Genomic DNA, 18,633 nt, shown 5'->3' on the forward strand with positions numbered 1-18,633 from the left:
TATTATAATAATAGACTTGAACTCAGCATTACTGTGCCCTAGTATTATAATAACAGACCTGAACCCAACATTACTGTACCTTAGTGTTATAATAATAGACCAGAACCCAGCAGTACTGTATCCTAGTATTATAATAACAGACCTGAACCCAGCATTACTGTACCTTAGTGTTGTAATAATAGTCCTGAACCCAGCATTACTGTACGCTAGTGTTATAATAATAGACCTGAACCCAGCAGTACTGTACCCTGGCATTTTAATGACAGACTTGAATGCCGAGCAGTTCTGTACCCCAGCATTGCAAGAACAGACCTGAATCCAGCAGCTTATAAGGCATATAGGGGTCCTAGGCTTTATAAATACAGGCTTAGAGTACAGAGGCAAGAAAGTAATGGTCCCTGTAAAATAATGATTCGGCCTGAATAGGCTAGAGGCTACTTAAATGGTCGCGGCTAAGGCTGCCATCTCAATTCAGAAGGCAGCCTGTTCCCATGAGTATTTGGGTCAGTTAGACAGCTGTCAGCTCAGCAGCGCCATTGCTTGTGATGACCATGCGGTCATGAGGCACAGGTGGTGCTGCTATCACTATGGAGGCCTCCCCATAAGTGATGGAGTACCCAAAAGGAGGGCTCTCTGGGAGGTCGCGAAGTGTCATTGGGTGGCCTCTCCACACAGTAGAGCCCAACATCCCCACCCCCTGCCCTCCCCATATGGGCAGAGTGTCCTTGGACCTGGGGTGACCTTAATTGGCCTATTTGGTGGCTCAATTGAGATCCCGGTCGGCAGCCAATCTGCCAACCTTCCTTCTGTTGGCAAAAATGGCATTGCGGCTAAGAGACTGGGCATGCCCCTGATGCCTTCCCATGCTATGTTGTCAGCCTTCCCTCCTCCCAGTATGTTGCTAACGGGCTGATGTAATTCCAGCTATTTTACGAAAAAACCGGAGAATTGGGGCTTCTTCTTAGCACAGAGAAGAGTAAGATTTAATAGAGGTGCTCAAAAGCATGAAGGGCAAGGGAGATAGGCAGATGTTTGGTCTCTCAGGGAATTCAAGGGACATGGGGTACAGGCCAGAAAATGGATTTGAAGCCCAAGATTAGCCATAATGGTATTGAATGGTGGAGCCCACTTGACAGGCCAAATGGTCAACTCCTATTTCCTGTGTTCTTTGATTGAGTCTATGTGGAGAAACGTTTCCAATGGCAGTAGGACTGGTAAACCAGAGGATGCAGATTGAAGTTAATTGCCAAAAGAACCATAGGCAAAGTGAGAGAACGTATTTTTGTACAGCAAGCTGTTGTGATCTGGAATGGACTGCCTGAAAGGAGGTGAAAGCAGACTCGAGAGAATTCAATAAAAACTTGAGTAAATAAATGACATGTTTCCAATAGACACAAGACACCACTGGGGAAGAAAATGAAACAGGTTTTATAAATATCTAGTATAGGTGATTGGCCGAACTAAATTCAGAGAATGTCTTTCATTCTGTTTTTTTGTGCCCTCTGTTGAAATGAAGCTCCTTTATAAACTATATTTTGCCTGCCTCAAAGGTATTTGTCACTGTTAGGACCTCACATTATACTTGATTCTGAATCATTTACAAACAGACTATTCATGTAAATAGTTGTATCTGTTTACTTCAAAGTCAGTTCTCCCAAACAAGAATTTCTGATTTAACTGCACTCAAATCCTTTTAAGTCATAGAATGTTATTGGTTCATAGCACTGCGCTAAAATTAATGGATCCTCAACTTTTGTCAGACTTGATGCTGTTCGATTCACTTATTTCCATGCACAATCATTTCTCGTCGATAATACTCAGACATTGGGGGCAGACATTAAACCATGATTTCTTAACATGGCAATTCCAAGCCACCTGTTTATATTGGAAAGCTTATTTTCCCAAGATACAAGGACATTTCATTATTACCCTTTAACTTTCACAATGTCAGACATACACTCCCCAGGATGTCCAACACACCACACTGGCTGCGACAGTATAAGGATCACCATCACCTTCTCAGGGCAGCTAGGATGGACCAGTATATGGCACCTGGCCAGTCTCATCCACACCCTAAGAACAGTAGTACAAATACTGGGATGAATGTAAGAAATTGGTATCTATATTGTATTTTATATCTGTTGCAGTAAGTTTTTTTAAAAATTGAGTTTGGGTATGTATTTGTTGCAATAATTTCATTAAAGAACCTAGGTTAAGACCGTGTCTGCTAAAGCTGTAAATAAGAGGTTCTAAAAGGTGAGGAAATTATTAATTTTACCCATTTACTTGCCATCATAGAGACGCCCTGGAGAGTAGATAATTTATGAGGGATTGTATGTAGCCCTATCTAAGCAGGTGATGGAACATCATAGTGGGATACAGATGCTGTAATTAATGGGACGAGCCAGGTCTGACTAGTTTGCTGGCTGCTTGAAGTTTTTAAGTTGAACAGCAGCTTAAACAAATGCTGTCAAGTTGAGCAGAAGAGTCTGACAAGACAGAAGGATTTACAGGTTGGTCCAAAGGTCTGCACAGATAAGCAAGTAATCCTGTTCGGTTGACTTTATTTATAAGTGGCATTTGAACTATATTGGGGGTTGCATAATTGGAGTTAGTAGCAGGTAGCGATAGTAAGTTTTTCTTTGTGTTTAAGAACTGTTTAACTGATAATTTTAAAGCTATTTTCTTTGAAGTTAATGTGGTTAATTCTGTGTTTAAATTAAAGTTTGTTGAAACATAAAAGATACCGATTGGCCAGAGTCATCACTCCTGGGGTGAAGTATCCTTTCCTCACAGTTTTATGAATTTTAAGAAAAGTGTTTTGGGCTCTTGTCTGGTATCCTAACAAATGTCGGAGCCTGGTCCGGTATCTTAACAATACATTGAAGGTGGAGCTACATAAGTATATGAGGGAGAAATTAATAGAAGTATACATTAATAGTGTCAGATAAAGTAATGTAAGAAGAGGATCATGTGGAGCATAAAAGGCTCCATAAAATATGGACCAACTGAACTGAATGGCCTGTTTCTGTATTGCACACACTATGTTAGTTGAGGGGTGGGGAGAAAGAAAAATTGTCCTTATTTGTGGAATTTATTACATTTAGTTTTGGGTAACCTTTGGCTGCCGCAGGTCAAGAACGATTCGGCAACATGACGAGGGTGTATTATAAAGAAGCTGTTGGTGCATTCGTAGTCTTTGATGTATCCAGACGCTCGACATTTGATGCAGTTCTGAAATGGAAGAGCGACTTGGACAGTAAAGTCAAGCTGCCCAACGGGGAGCCAATCCCTGCCGTGCTCTTGGCAAACAAATGTGATGAGCAATGGGATGATTTGGAGAATAGCTCATCGATGATGGATCGTTACTGCAAGGAAAATGGCTTCATAGCGTGGTTTGAAACCTCAGCAAAGGTTAGTGACAATTTGGCATCTGCCTGGGACACAGCAGCAAGATTGCACCATACCCAACATTACAACACAATGTTGCTTCCTGGCCAAGTGTCAGCCATTTCTCAGTTGTGGCACCCTCACCTCTGGGTGGAGGGACACTCTCAGTAACGTTCTGGGCGAGGGCTACGCTATCAAAGGTGGGGTTTTTCCTCTCTAAGGTGAATGTGAATGACCGCAATGCAATATTTTGAAGAATAATAAGGGAACGTGATGTTTTGGCTAAATGTGTCCCCCAACACGCACCAAATATGTCCATTAGGAACACAGGAACAGCTCCTTGAGGCTGTTTGCCATTTAAGGGGATCTTGGTTCCTCTGCAACCCAATTCCATGAATCTGCCGTCACTCCATATGCCTTAATATCTTTGGCTATAAAAATCTATCAATCTAAGCTTTAAAATTAACAATGGATCCAACAGCAGTTGCCATTTGCAAAAGCAAGTTCCGAACTTCTATTACGTTTTTCATGTACAGGAGTTTCCTAACTTCTGACAGGTTTGGATCTAATTTTTACAATGTCCCAACGGGCTGGACTGGTCTCTCTTTACATTGACACTATTCTGATGATCCCCATGCAGAACAATAATGCAAATGAAAACAAATCCCCAAATGACAGCAATAGAAATAAACCTATAGACAAGATTTTACATTTTAAACTTTCACCATAATAATCAAACCCAAAATGAACATAGGATGAAACATGCATTAACAGACAAATGGCATTCAGTAGAAACTATAATGTACACTGGCTGGTACAACAAGGATTGGCTTCACACATACCTTCAGCTGTCCCTCCACCATACATGGCATCAAGCAGCTGCAAAATACCATGCCATCCGAAGTGTGAAATTTAATACCATCCCCATGGTGAGTTTGATGGTCAAAGGCGTTTAGTTGGGCAGGTGGGGCCTCTCCCTAAGTTGTGATGAGAAGGCCCATGGATGACTTTTCTGTCCTGCTGCCAATGGAGGCCTTTAATTAGTAGTTAATGCCCACCGAAGGGCCTCGTACAATTGCCATGGTGCTCACCCAGTAGCGGATGAGGGCCCTGCTATAAGGAAACTTGAAAAGTGAGCCTGGGTGTGATTCCTTGGGGGGCTTCCAGGGAGGGGGGGGTTACCTCATTGAAAAACATTCAGCGCCTGATTGAGAGACTCAGCATCAAGAAGGGAGTGCCCACTGAACCACCTTCCCGACCATGTTGATCATTGTCCCAATCCCCCCAGGATCTACACCCCCCCTCTGCCATCACCTCCCCAGCGCCAGCGTCCATGCAATTTTAGGCCTCGGGCGGATGAAATACTAGGGGCAGCAACTTCTCCCTGGTGACGCTGCTGATCAATGAAGGGCCGCCAGCCTTTAATTGGTTGGTCCCACTCGGCGAGTGGGATTTCCGCCCCTGGGGAAGGGCCTTGACCCTGGAAAAAAAACGGCTTATTAAGTGCAGCACGTAACCAGGCAGAGGCTGGCCTTCTCCAAAGGAAGCAGTGTGGGGTTTTCACTAGATTTCCTGTTGGTGGGTGCAATCCCTGTCGTGTCCATTAAATATTATCCCGTTATTTCCCACCTGGCGGTTTTGTTCCTTTATTCGCACCAGATTAGGCCAGGGGTACAATCTGACCATAGAAATGTCATAGTATAATGGCATACCTTTCCCAATCTGCACAGCACTTGCTCCTGAAATAGCTCTTTTGATCTCATTCACCAGCTATGTCAATGACTTCCCGCCTCAGTTGCCTGACACCCACAATTTCCACTCACCTTCGATTGGAAAACTCACCTTCGCCTTCTCCATTGCACAGCCTCTGAACTATTCTTTTCTTAGAGAACTCTCTTTGCATCTTCCCCAGGAGATCTGTATACACGTTCTCTGTTCTCCCCCAAGTTGCAACAAAACACCAGGAACAACTTGATATACCAATCAGCTTCTACTTATCTTTTCTCCTTCCCAGTTCTCATCTCATAGCAAGGTCTCCGAGGCGAAGGGGTTAGATTCCAATGCCTCTGGTAGATCAAGCGAGCTGCATATTGGAGTGAGACTAGCTGCTCACTCTAATATGCAGATTTGGCAATCGGTGAGATCCAGATTGCGACATCTCGCAAGATCCCATTAGATCTCGCGAGTAGTGGCGAGCCGGGTAGATCCTGGAAGAGGGCTCTCCTGACATCAACTGCCTGTGTCGCGCCCCTGTTCGGGCAGGGTGCGGCCGGTAGATCGCGCCCTTAGTTTTCATCCAGTTCAGATTTTTTGTTCCATGCAGCCAAAGTTTGAAATTCTAGTTGCCCCCTCGGAAATAAAGACACAAGATTCCTTGGTTTTAAACAAACAAATTTTACTGTACAAAGTCAGAAAAGTAAAACAATCTACAATATCTATCTTGTATTCCAACATTCCTAATTAACATAAGGTAAATATGCATTAACAAGGAAACTGGTTGAACACACCATATTGCACATTAATTGGCAGATGCGACAAAGACCGATCTAACAGATTCCTCGGCGACCTACCCAGATGTCAATGACCACTGTGAGTCACAAAATCTTATGTAAAACTCTGTCTCCCTCACAAAGGATTTCAACTATTCACTTTCAAAGATCTAACAAGTCCCTGTCTTTCTAGATGGTAGTGATTATGGGTTTGAAAGGTGCTGCCTAAGGAACATTGGTGAGTTCCTGCAATGCATCTTGTAGATGGTACACATGCTGCTACTGTTTGACATTATGGAAGGAGTGAATTTTTGTGGAAAGGGGGTGCAATCAAATGAGCTGCTTTGTCCTGGATGGTGTTGAACATTTTTGAGTGTTGTTGGAGCTGCACTTATCCGGGCAAGTGGGAGTATTCCAACACATTCCTAACTTATGCCTTGTAAATGGTGGCCATGCTTTTGGGAGTCAGGAGCTGAGTTATTCGCCGCAGGATTCCTAACATTTGACTTGCTCTTGTAGCCACAGTGTTTATATGGCTAGTCCAGTTCAGTTTCTGGTCAATGGTAACCCCCAGAATATTGACAGTGGGGGATTCAGTGAAGATAATGCCATTGAATGTCAAGGGGTGATGATTAGACCCTCTCTTGTTGGAGATGGTCATTGCCTGGCAGTGTTGACATCATGGCCGGGATTCTCCGGTATCCGGCGGGCGGGCCGTACCAGCGCCAAAGGGTGGCGTGAACAACTCCGGCGTCGGGCCGCCCAGAAGGTGCGGAATCCTCCGCACCTTCGGGGACTAGGCCGGCGCTGGAGTGATTGGCGCCACACAAACCGGCGCCGAAGGGCCTTCGCTGGCCGGAGCGAGTAGGCGCATGCGCACGGAGCTTTACAGCGGCTGGCGCGGAGGGAAAGAGTGCCCCCACGGCACAGGCCCGCCCGCAGATTGGTGGGCCCCGATCGCGGGCCAGGCCACCGTGAGGCCCCCCCCCCCCAGGGGCCAGATACCCCCACGCCCCCCTGAAGACTCCGCAGGCCGCCCACTGAGCCAGGTCCCGCCGGTAAGAACCTTGTGTAATTTACGCCGGCGGGACTGGCCGAAAACGGGGGGGGGGGCTGCCAACGGCCCCGGAGCAGAGCGATTCCCGCCCCCACAAAAAACCGGCGCCAGAGAATTCGGCAGCTGCTGTCGGGTCGGCGGGGCGGGATTCACGCCACCCCCCGGCGATTCTCCGGCCCAGCGAGGGGTCGGAGAATCCCGCCCCATATCTCCCGCTAAATAATCCCACTTGCTGTATTATGGCTCCATTTCTTTATTCTAGCTCTATTAATCACACATGGGTAACATTCTTAACTCTCATTTTCTTTGAGGTATTCTAGCAATCTCTAAAGTCCAGCATTTTAATTACTCAATTTTTAATAATAATATTTCTTGTCGCAAGTAGGCTTACATTAACACTGCAATGAAGTTACTGTGAAAATTCCCTAGTCGCCACATTCCGGCGCCTGTTCGGGTACACAGAAGGAGAATTCAGAATGTCCAAATTACCTAACAGCATGTCTTTCAGGACTTGTGGGAGGAAACCTGAGCATCCGGAGGAAACCCACGCAGACACAGGGAGAATGTGCAGACTCTGCACAGACGGTGACCCAAGCCGGGAATCGAACCTGGGACCCTGGAACTGTGAAGTAACTGTGCTAACCACTGTGCTACTGTGCCGCCCCTTCACCTTCATAACAATAATCCTGCCAGAATTAAACATTAGCATGATCTACAAATTGGATAGTCACAACAATAGAAAGGCCATCGTTCCTTTTAGCCGTTTGATTATTTTCTGTGCCCCTGAGCTGGAATATTGTGCACCGTTCTGGGTGCCACACTATCAGAAGGATGTGAACACATTGGAAAGTATGCAAGTATGGCTCCAGGGGTGAGATACTTCAGTTATGAGGATAATTTGGAGAGGTTGGGACTGTGTTCCTTGGAGAGAAGAAGACGAAGAGGAAATTTGATAGAGATGTTCAAAATCATGAGGGGGCTCGACAGAGTAGATGGGGAGAAACTATTCCGGCTCATAAAAGGATCAAGGGACTTCCGGGTGCGGCGATGACCAGCTGAGTCGCACGTTTCGGCAGCTCCCTGTGAAACGGACTTTTGGGCTCTTGATAGGAGCCCCAACGGCAATTTTGACGGCTAAAAACACTGTGCGGTAAACCAGAAGGGAATCCCCCCTGGATACGGATGGAAAAAGGAGGAGAGAGTGGCCAGATTGCAGTGGATCCTTTAGAACAGCGGCAAGGAAGGCAAGCAAAAACCAAGATGGCGTCGGAAGGTGGCAGTTTAACATGGGGCCCTGAACAACAAGAATTCTTGAAATGCTGTGTGGAAGAGATAAAAAAGGAAATGAAGAAAGAGCTGTTGGCCCCGATACTACAGGCGATCGAAGGGCTAAAGGAGGAACAAAAGACCCAGGAGCGGGAGCTTCGGGTCGTGAAGGCAAAGGCAGCCGAGAATGAGGACGATATACAGGGCCTGGTGGTGAAGACGGAGACGCAGGAGGCACATCAGAAACGATGTGTGGAAAGGTTGGAGGCACTGGAAAACAACGCAAGGAGGAACAACCTGAGGATTCTTGGTCTTCCTGAAGGTGTGGAGGGAGCGGACGTCGGGGCATATGTGAGCACGATGCTGCACTCGTTAATGGGAGCGGAGGCCCCGGCAGGTCCGTTGGAGGTGGAGGGAGCATACCGAGTGATGGCACGAGAACCGAGAGCAGGAGAAATTCCCAGAGCCATAGTGGTGAGATTCCTCCGTTTTAAGGATAGAGAAATGGTCCTTAGATGGGCGAAGAAAACTCGGAGCAGTAAATGGGAGAACGCGGTGATCCGCGTTTATCAAGACTGGAGTGCGGAGGTGGCGAGAAGGAGGGCGAGCTTCAATCGGGCCAAGGCAGTGCTTCATAAAAAGAAGATAAAATTTGGAATGCTGCAACCGGCAAGACTGTGGGTCACATATCGAGGGAGGCACCACTACTTTGAGACGGCGGATGAAGCGTGGACTTTTATTGTGGAAGAAAAACTGGAATGAGCGGGTTATTAAAAAGAACGTTCGAACAAAGTGGTGGGGCGAATGTGGGGGGCAAAGAGGGGTTTTATGTACTAATCCTGCGATGTGGTAACTTTTCTCTCTCCCACAGGTGGTGATGGGGGGAGGAGGGGAGGTGGAGGAGATGGGGCGTTGGCCATTGGGGGCGGGGCCAAGGGAGAAGCGCGGGCTTGGTTCCCGCGCTATGATAATCATGGCGGGAATAGAGAAGCAGGAAGGAGGGGGCGTCGCACGGTGCGAGCCGAGGTCACGGGGGGAAGCCGAGGTCAGCCAGAGTTTGCTGACTTCTGGGAGCAACATGGCGGGAGTAATTACGCTAGCGGGGAATCTAGCGGGGGGGTGGGAGGGGGGAATTACTGGGTTGCTGCTGCTGGGGAGAGGGGGGAGCTGGTATGGGAGAGGATGGGCGGGAGGGCACCGCCTGGGGGAGATACAGCTGCGTGGGAACTGGGTGAGGAGCTGGAAAAAGGTGATGGCTAATCGACAAGGGGGTGTGGGTAGGAAGCCCCCCAACTCGGCTGATCACGTGGAACGTGAGAGGGCTGAACGGGCCGATAAAGAGGGCACGGGTACTTGCACACCTTAAGAAACTTAAGGCAGATGTGGTTATATTACAGGAATCGCACCTGAAACTGATAGACCAGGTTAGGCTACGCAAAGGATGGGTGGGGCAGGTGTTCCATTCGGGGCTAGATGCGAAAAACAGGGGGGTGGCTATATTAGTGGGGAAGCGGGTAATGTTCGAGGCAAAGACTATAGTGGCGGATAACGGGGGCAGATACGTGATGGTGAGTGGCAAACTACAGGGGGAGACGGTGGTTTTGGTAAACGTATATGCCCCGAACTGGGATGATGCCAATTTTATGAGGCGGATGCTAGGACGCATTCCGGACCTAGAGATGGGAAAGCTGATAATGGGGGGAGATTTTAATACGGTGTTGGAACCAGGGCTGGATAGGTCGAAGTCCAGGACTGGAAGGAGGCCGGCAGCAGCCAAGGTGCTTAAAGATTTTATGGAGCAGATGGGAGGTGTAGACCCGTGGAGATTTAGCAGACCTAGGAGTAAGGAGTTCTCGTTTTTCTCCTATGTCCATAAAGTCTACTCGCGAATAGACTTTTTTGTGCTGGGTAGGGCATTGATCCCGAAGGTGAGGGGAACGGAGTATACGGCTATAGCCATTTCGGATCACGCTCCACACTGGGTGGACTTGGAGATAGGGGAGGAAACAGGAGGGCGCCCACCCTGGAGAATGGACATGGGACTAATGGCAGATGAGGGGGGGTGTCTAAGAGTGAGGGGGTGCATTGAAAAGTACTTGGAACTCAATGATAATGGGGAGGTCCAGGTGGGAGTGGTCTGGGAGGCGTTGAAGGCGGTGGTTAGAGGGGAGCTGATATCAATAAGGGCACATAAAGGGAAGCAGGAGAGTAAGGAACGGGAGCGGTTGCTGCAAGAACTTTTGAGGGTGGACAGACAATATGCGGAAGCACCGGAGGAGGGACTGTACAGGGAAAGGCAAAGGCTACATGTAGAATTTGACTTGCTGACTACAGGCACTGCAGAGGCACAATGGAGGAAGGCACAGGGTGTACAGTACGAATATGGGGAGAAGGCGAGCAGGTTGCTGGCACACCAATTGAGGAAAAGGGGAGCAGCGAGGGAAATAGGGGGAGTGAGGGATGAGGACCAAACTGGGTTTGTGAAGGGGAGACAGCTGAACACGAATATACGGAGGTTGTTAGGGGTAATGATGATGGCCCCACCAGAGGGAGAAACGGAGATAGTAGTGGCGATGGATGCCGAGAAAGCATTTGATAGAGTGGAGTGGGATTATTTGTGGGAGGTGTTGAGGAGATTTGGTTTTGGAGAGGGGTATGTTAGATGGGTGCAGCTGTTGTATAGGGCCCCAGTGGCGAGCGTGGTCACGAATGGACGGGGATCTGCATATTTTCGGCTCCATAGAGGGACAAGGCAGGGATGCCCTCTGTCCCCATTATTGTTTGCACTGGCGATTGAGCCCCTGGCGATAGCGTTGAGGGGTTCCAAGAAGTGGAGGGGAGTACTTAGGGGAGGAGAAGAGCACCGGGTATCTTTGTATGCGGACGATTTGCTACTATACGTGGCGGACCCGGCGGAGGGGATGCCAGAAATAATGCGGATACTTGGGGAGTTTGGGGATTTTTCAGGGTATAAATTGAACATGGGGAAAAGTGAGTTGTTTGTGGTGCATCCAGGGGAGCAGAGTAGAGAAATAGAGGACCTACCGCTGAGGAAGGTAACAAGGGACTTTCGTTACCTGGGGATCCAGATAGCTAAGAATTGGGGCACATTGCATAGGTTAAATTTAACGCGGTTGGTGGAACAGATGGAGGAGGATTTCAAGAGATGGGGTATGGTATCCCTGTCAATGGCAGGGAGGGTGCAGGCGGTTAAGATGGTGGTCCTCCCGAGATTCCTCTTTGTGTTTCAGTGCCTCCCGGTGGTGATCACGAAGGCTTTTTTTAAAAGGATTGAAAAGAGCATCATGGGTTTTGTGTGGGCCGGGAAGACCCCGAGAGTGAGGAAGGGATTCTTACAGCGTAGCAGGGATAGGGGGGGGCTGGCACTACCGAGCCTAAGTGAGTATTATTGGGCCGCTAATATTTCAATGGTGAGTAAGTGGATGGGAGAGGAGGAGGGAGCGGCGTGGAAGAGATTAGAGAGGGCGTCCTGTAGGGGGACTAGCCTACAGGCTATGGTGACAGCCCCATTGCTGTTCTCACCGAGGAACTATACCACAAGCCCGGTGGTGGTGGCTACACTGAAGATTTGGGGACAGTGGAGACGGCATAGGGGAAAGACTGGAGCCTTGGGGGGGGTCCCCGATAAGAAACAACCATAGGTTAGCCCCGGGGGGAATGGATGGGGGATATGGAATGTGGCAAAGAGCAGGAATAAGGCAACTGAAAGATCTGTTTGTGGATGGGAAGTTCGCGAGTCTGGGAGCGCTGACCGAGAAATATGGGTTGCCCCAAGGGAATGCATTCAGGTATATGCAACTGAGGGCTTTTGCGAGGCAACAGGTGAGGGAATTCCCGCAGCTCCCGACACAAGAGGTGCAGGACAGAGTGATCTCAAAGACATGGGTGGGGGATGGTAAGGTGTCAGATATATATAGGGAAATGAGGGACGAAGGGGAGACTATGGTAGATGAACTAAAAGGGAAATGGGAAGAAGAGCTGGGGGAGGAGATCGAGGAGGGGCTGTGGGCAGATGCCCTAAGCAGGGTAAACTCGTCGTCCTCGTGTGCCAGGCTAGGCCTGATTCAGTTTAAGGTATTACACAGGGCACATATGACTGGAGCACGGCTCAGTAAATTTTTTGGGGTGGAGGATAGGTGTGCGAGGTGCTCGAGAAGCCCAGCGAATCATACCCATATGTTTTGGTCATGCCCGGCACTACAGAGGTTTTGGATGGGGGTGACAAAGGTGCTTTCAAAAGTAGTAGGAGTCCGGGTCGAACCAAGCTGGGGGTTGGCTATATTTGGGGTTGCACAAGAGCCGGGAGTGCAGGAGGCGAGAGAGGCCGATGTTTTGGCCTTTGCGTCCCTAGTAGCCCGGCGCAGGATATTGCTAATGTGGAAAGAAGCCAAGCCCCCGGGGGTGGAGACCTGGATAAATGACATGGCGGGGTTTATAAAGCTAGAGCGGATTAAGTTCGTCCTAAGGGGGTCGGCTCAAGGGTTCACCAGGCGGTGGCAACCGTTCGTCGAATACCTCGCAGAAAGATAGACGGAATGGGAAAAAGAAGGCAGCAGCAGCAGCCCAGGATGGGGGGGGGGGTGGGGGGGAGGGGGAGGGGTTGGGGGGGGGGAGGGGTGGGGGGGGGGAGGGGGAGGGGGGAGGGGCTGGGGGGGGAGGGGTGGGGGGGGGAGGGGTTGGGGGGGAGGGGTGGCGGGGGGGGGAGGGGTGGCGGGGGGGGGAGGGGTGGCGGGGGGGAGGAGGAACCAGAAGGACTCTCAGGGTTGTTAATATATACTGTATAGTATGTATAGGTCGTTGCTACAGATAATTATATATTGGACTGTTAAATTATATTTTTGGAGAGTGTTACTTGTGACAAGGCAGTTGCCAATTAGGGCTAGTTTTCATTTTTGTTATTTATTATTTATTCATTTTTTGTTTATAAAATAGGTCATTGTTATTTGTGTTGTTATAATATTGTGTAAAGGATGCACAATGTACTGTGTTGGTTGACCAAAAATTTTCAATAAAATATTTAATAAAAAAAAATAAAAGGATCAAGAACGAGAGGGCACAGACAGTGGGATTTACTGACCACCCCGCCGCGTGTTTATCGGTGGCGGAGGCAGCCTGCCAACGGGATCTACTGGTCTCACCATTGTCAATGGGTTTGCCCGCTGACTGCACCCCTCGTCACCGGGAAACACGTCCGCCAGTGTGGGACCGGAATTTTCCGCCGGCGTGAACAGCCGGTAAATCCCAGAATTAAAGTGATTTGGAAAAGAAGCGAATGTGATGTGAGAAAAAGCCATAATGCTCATTTGGAGTGTCGTTGCAGACACAATGGGCCAAATGGTCTCCTTCTGAGCCACAACAATTCTCTGATTCTGTAAATATTTTAATGGTCTATGTACCTGGACCTCCAAGTTCTTTAGATCGCCACCTGTTTCCAGTTTTTCAACAACAACAGCAAAACCTAGACTTATACAGCACCTTCAACATAATGAAGCATTGCAAGGCACTTCACAGAAGCATTATAAAACAACATAATACACCGAGCTAAAGAAGGAAATATTAGGTCAGATGACTTGGTCAAGAAGGAAGGTTTTCAGGTCATAAAGAAGGAAAGTGGGATACGGAGGTGGAGAGGTGGGGGCTAGGGTGTCCCATAGCTTGGGGCCAAAGCAACTGAAGCCAGAGCCACTAATGGTGGAACAATTAAAATTGGGGTGCACAAGAAATCAAAGAGTGGTTGCGTCTCGGAGGTTTATTTAGAAAATACACCTGTTTTTTTATTGGTCCGAAGTGCATAACTTCACATTTGCCGACATTGAAATCGAATTGCCACAGTTTTGCCCATTCTTAATCTATCAATATCCTTTTGGAATTTAATGCTTCCATCTATACTCATTGCAAGATGACCTATCTTTGTGTCATTGGCAAATTTGGATATGTGGTTTACTCCCCATCATCATAGTTGTGAATAAATAGAGTAAAAAGTTGAAGGCAGATCTGTGCAGAGCACCTCTGTCAGAGTATAATTTTTCCATTTCTGTTACCTGGCTTACAATAACTTTCTTGAGTTCCTGCCCCTGACTCAATAATAAACCCCTTGGGATGTCTGGCATGCTGGCCTCTTTCTCTCCTGTAAGTACTGAAGCAGAGTAATATTTCAGCCATTTCCTTATTTACGTTGACAACATTACCATTATTAGTTTTCAGGGGCCCATTTAACAACTACATGAGGAAAAAGCTAATTTTGCTGTGTTCATCTTGCTATCGCTTGCAAGTTGTTTTCAGACTTACTGTTTGCTTTGTCACCCTTTGCTCTTTGCATTTTTCCCTTTCACCGCGATTTGTGCTTTTTGCAGTTTTGTATGCTTTTTCTCTCAGTTTTATGTTGTATTTTACTAGTTGTCCATGACTGTATTTACTGGCAAGTAGAACCTCAGGAGTATAAACTGGTTATGTACCAGAAACTCTTTGTTGAATGCCTTCCACTGACCTCTCATTTTCCCATTATCAGATTTGCCCAGTTTCACTGTGGGCAGTCTCTGTCTCTCCCCATTGAAGTCGGCCCTGACTAAACCTCGAATCTTAGTAACTACTTCACCCTTCCATTCTTTCAAACTCCACATGAAACTTGATTAGACTATGATCACCGATAATGCACTCCTGGCTATTAACTAAATCTGGCTTATTACTCATTACTTAATCTAATATGGCCTGCCTCTTTGATGGTCCTAGGATATACTGGGCGTGATCCAACAGCCACGTTGTGCCAGAAAAGCAGCTCGCTGTGGCACAGCGTGGTTCATGAAAGCCGGAGATCCCACTCCCGGGATCTACCTGGCTCGTCATGTCTCGCGAGATCTAACACGATCTCGTAAGGCGTTGTGATGGAAGTCCCACTCACAGTAGGCAGGATCACCTTTTGGCAAATCTGCATATTAGAGCGAGGCAGTAAGCCTCACTTTAATGTGCAGATTTCCGAGGTACGTGAGGCTCTTGGAGTCAACCCCTTTGCCTCAGAGACTTCAGGCGAGCGCCATTTCCCCCACTCGTCTGGGGGGTCTTCCAGGGGAGCAGAGGCCCCGGGTGGGGCCCCCCACGGTGGCCTGACCCACGATCGGGGTCCACCGATCTGCCGGTGGGCCTGTGCCGTGGGGGCACTTCTTCCTTCCACGCCGGCCCCTGAAGGGCTCTGCCATGGCCGGCGGGGTGAAGACGCCCCCTTGCGCATGCGCCAGAATACGCCGGCCGGTCTGCGCATACACTAAACCACAGCGGCGGATCTGCGCATGCGCTAACCCGCGCAGTTCCTTCGGCTCCGGCTGGAGCGGCGCCAACCGCTCTGGTGCCAGCCTAGCCCCCGGAATTCTGCAACTTCCGGTTGGTCCGACGCCGGAGTGGTTCGCGCCGTTCTTGCCGCTAGCGTCGGGCCAATTCGCCGATTGCGGTGAATCCCGCCCTTTCTATCCTCACAACTTGCTTTCCTACCGATCTTTGTATCAAAAGCATATTTGGCTACAGAACAGTCATTTATTCCACCCAAGTCATTAGTATAGACTGTAAATAGCTGAGGGACCAGCATTAATCCCGGTGGAACGCCAGAAGTTACAGTTTGAAAATGACTCTGTTTCCTGTTAGTTAGCCAATCCTATATACACCCAAATATATCACTGCCAACACCATGAACTCTTCACAGAATTGTTGCAGCCCAGGGGGCCACCATTTGGCCGTCATGTGTGCACCAGCTCTCCATACGAGCATCATGACTTTGTGCCATTCCCGCTGTCTTTTCCCCGTACCCCTGCACATTGTTTTTATTCAAGTGATTCTCTAATGCCCTCTTGAATGCCTCAATTGAACCTCCCTCCGTCACACTTCCAGGCCGTGCACCAACCCCCAACCACTCGCTGTTTGAAAAATGTTTTTTCTCACAACACATTTGCTTCTTTTGCCAATCACTTTAAATCTGTGCCCTCTTGCTCTTGATCCTTTTATGAGCGGGAGCAGTTTCTGCCTATCTACTCTGTCAAGCCTCCTCATGATTTTGAACATTTCAATCAAATCTCCTCTGAGCCTTCTTCTGTCCAAGGAGAACAGTCCCAACCTCTCCAATCTATCCTCATAACTGAAGCTTTTCATCACTTGAACCATTCTTGTAAATGTTTTGTGCCACCTTCTCCTATGCGTTTACATCCTTCCTAAAGTAATGTGGTGCCCAGACCTGTACACAATATTCCAGCTGAGATCTGGGGCGAGATTCTCCGACCCCCCCGCCGGGTCAGAGAATCGCCGGGGGCTGGCGTGATTCCCGCCCCCGCCGGTTGCCAAATTCTCCGGCACCAGATATTCGGCGGGGGCGGGAATCGCGTCGCGCTGGTTGGCGCCCCCCCCCCGCGATTCTCCGGCCCGGATGGGCCGAAGTCCCCCAGCTAAAATGCCTGTCCCGTCGGCGTAGATTAAACCACCTACCTTACCGGCGGGACGAGGTGGCGCGGGCGGGCTCCGGGGTCCTGGGGGGGCGCGGGGCGATCTGGCTCCGAGGGGTGCCCCCATGGTGGCCTGGCCCGCGATCGGGGCCCACCGGTCCGCGGGCGGGCCTGTGCCGTGGGGGCACTCTTTTCCTTCCGCCTTCGCCACGGTCTCCACCATGGCAGAGGCGGAAGAGACTGCGCATGCACGGGAATGCCGTCAGCGGCCGCTAACGCTCCCGCGCATGCGCCACCCGGAGATATCATTTCCGCGCCAGCTGGCGGGGCACCAAAGGCCTTTTCCACCAGCTGGCGGGGCGGAAATTAGTCCGGCGCGGGCCTAGCCCCTTAAGGTTGGGGCTCGGCCCCCCAAGATGTGGAGCATTCCGCACCTTTGGGACGGCGCGATGCCCGACTGATTTGCGCCATTTTGGGTGCCAGTCGGCGGACATCGCGCCGATACCGGAGAATTTCACCCCTAGCTAGTGTCTTGTATAAGGTTAGCTTAACCTCCTTACTCTTGTACTCCACACTGTATTAATAGTGCCCAGTATACTATATGCTTTATTAACGGCTCTCTCCAAATGCCTTGCCATCTTCAATGATACATGTACATATGCACTCAGGCCCCTCTGCTCCTGCACCCCCGAAGAACTTTATCCCTTATTTTATATTGTCTTTTCATGTTCTTCCTACCAAAATGCATCACCTCGCACTTCTCTGCATTAAATTTCATCTGCCGTCTGCATGCCACTCCACCAACTTGTCTATGTCCTTTTCAAGTTCTGCACTGTCTTCTTCACAGTTTACAATATTTTCAAGCTTTGTGTCATCTGCAAACTTTGTAATTGTCCCCTGCACACCAAGATCGACATGATTAATATATATCAGGAAAAGCAAGGGTCCCAATACTGACTCCTGGGGAACTCCACTACAAACCTTCCTCCAGCTCGAAAGATATCCATTGACCGTCACTTTCTGCTTGATATTATTTAATTTTGGGTCCACGTTGCAACTGTTTCTTTTATTTCACGAGCTTTAACCGTTCTGACAAATCTGTTGTGTAGCACTGCATTGAATGCCTTCTGAAAGTCCATGTATACCACATCAATAGCATTACCCTCGTCGGCCTTTTCTGTTATCTCCTCAAAAACACCAGCAAGTTAGTGAAACACTATTTCCCCCTTTAGAAGTAGTAGTAACCATTTATGTGGTACCATACTGAATGGTTTTTGGATATCCAAATACTTCTATATCCACTTTATTTCCCCTTCCATTTGTGCATACTCAAAGAACTGTAATTAATTTGATACAAAACCATGTTGACTCTGCCGGATTGTATTCTGAATTTCTGAATATCCTGTAACTGCTTTCTCAATAATGGGTTCCAGCATTTCCCCAATGACATGGATTAGTCGAACTGGCTGAGAGTTTCCAGCGTTCTGTCTCCCTCCTTTCTTGAATAGTAGTGCTACATTTGGAGTATTGTGAGCAGTTTTGGGCCCCGTATCTAAGGAAGGATGTGCTGGCCTTGGAAAGGGTCCAGAGGAGGTTCACAAGAATGAGCCCTGGAATGAAGAGCTTGTCGTATGAGGAGCGGTTGAGGACTCGGGATCTGTACTCGTTGGAGTTTAGAAGAATAAAGGGGGATCTTATTGAAACTTACAGAATACTGAGAGGCCTGGATAGAATGGACATGGAGAGGATGTTTCCACTTGTAGGAAAAACTAGAACTCAAGGGCACAGCCTGAGACTGAGAGAACGATCCTTTAAAACGGAGATGAGGAGGAATTTCTTCAGCCAGAGGGTGGTGAATCTGTGGAACTCTTTGCCACAGAAGGCTGTGGATGCCAATTCGCTGAGTGTCTTTAAGACAGAGCTAGATAGGTTCTTAATTAATAAGGGGATCAGGGGTTATGGCGAGAAGGCAGGAGAATAGGGATGAGAA

The 18,633-nt window shown here is 48.6% G+C and overlaps 1 protein-coding gene across 1 annotated transcript in view; it reads left to right on the forward strand.

The window, feature by feature from the left end:
• The window catches only part of LOC140420725 (ras-related protein Rab-32-like), a 98,710-nt gene that overhangs the window by 74,599 nt on the left and 5,478 nt on the right, over positions 1-18,633 (forward strand). Inside the window, exon 2 of the mRNA XM_072504718.1 lies at positions 3,134-3,414. Within this exon, the coding sequence (XP_072360819.1) occupies positions 3,134-3,414 (281 nt within the window). The remainder of the gene's footprint in view (positions 1-3,133; positions 3,415-18,633) is intronic.

Source organism: Scyliorhinus torazame, chromosome 1, assembly GCF_047496885.1.
Source record: "Scyliorhinus torazame isolate Kashiwa2021f chromosome 1, sScyTor2.1, whole genome shotgun sequence".
Lineage (NCBI taxonomy): Eukaryota > Metazoa > Chordata > Chondrichthyes > Carcharhiniformes > Scyliorhinidae > Scyliorhinus > Scyliorhinus torazame.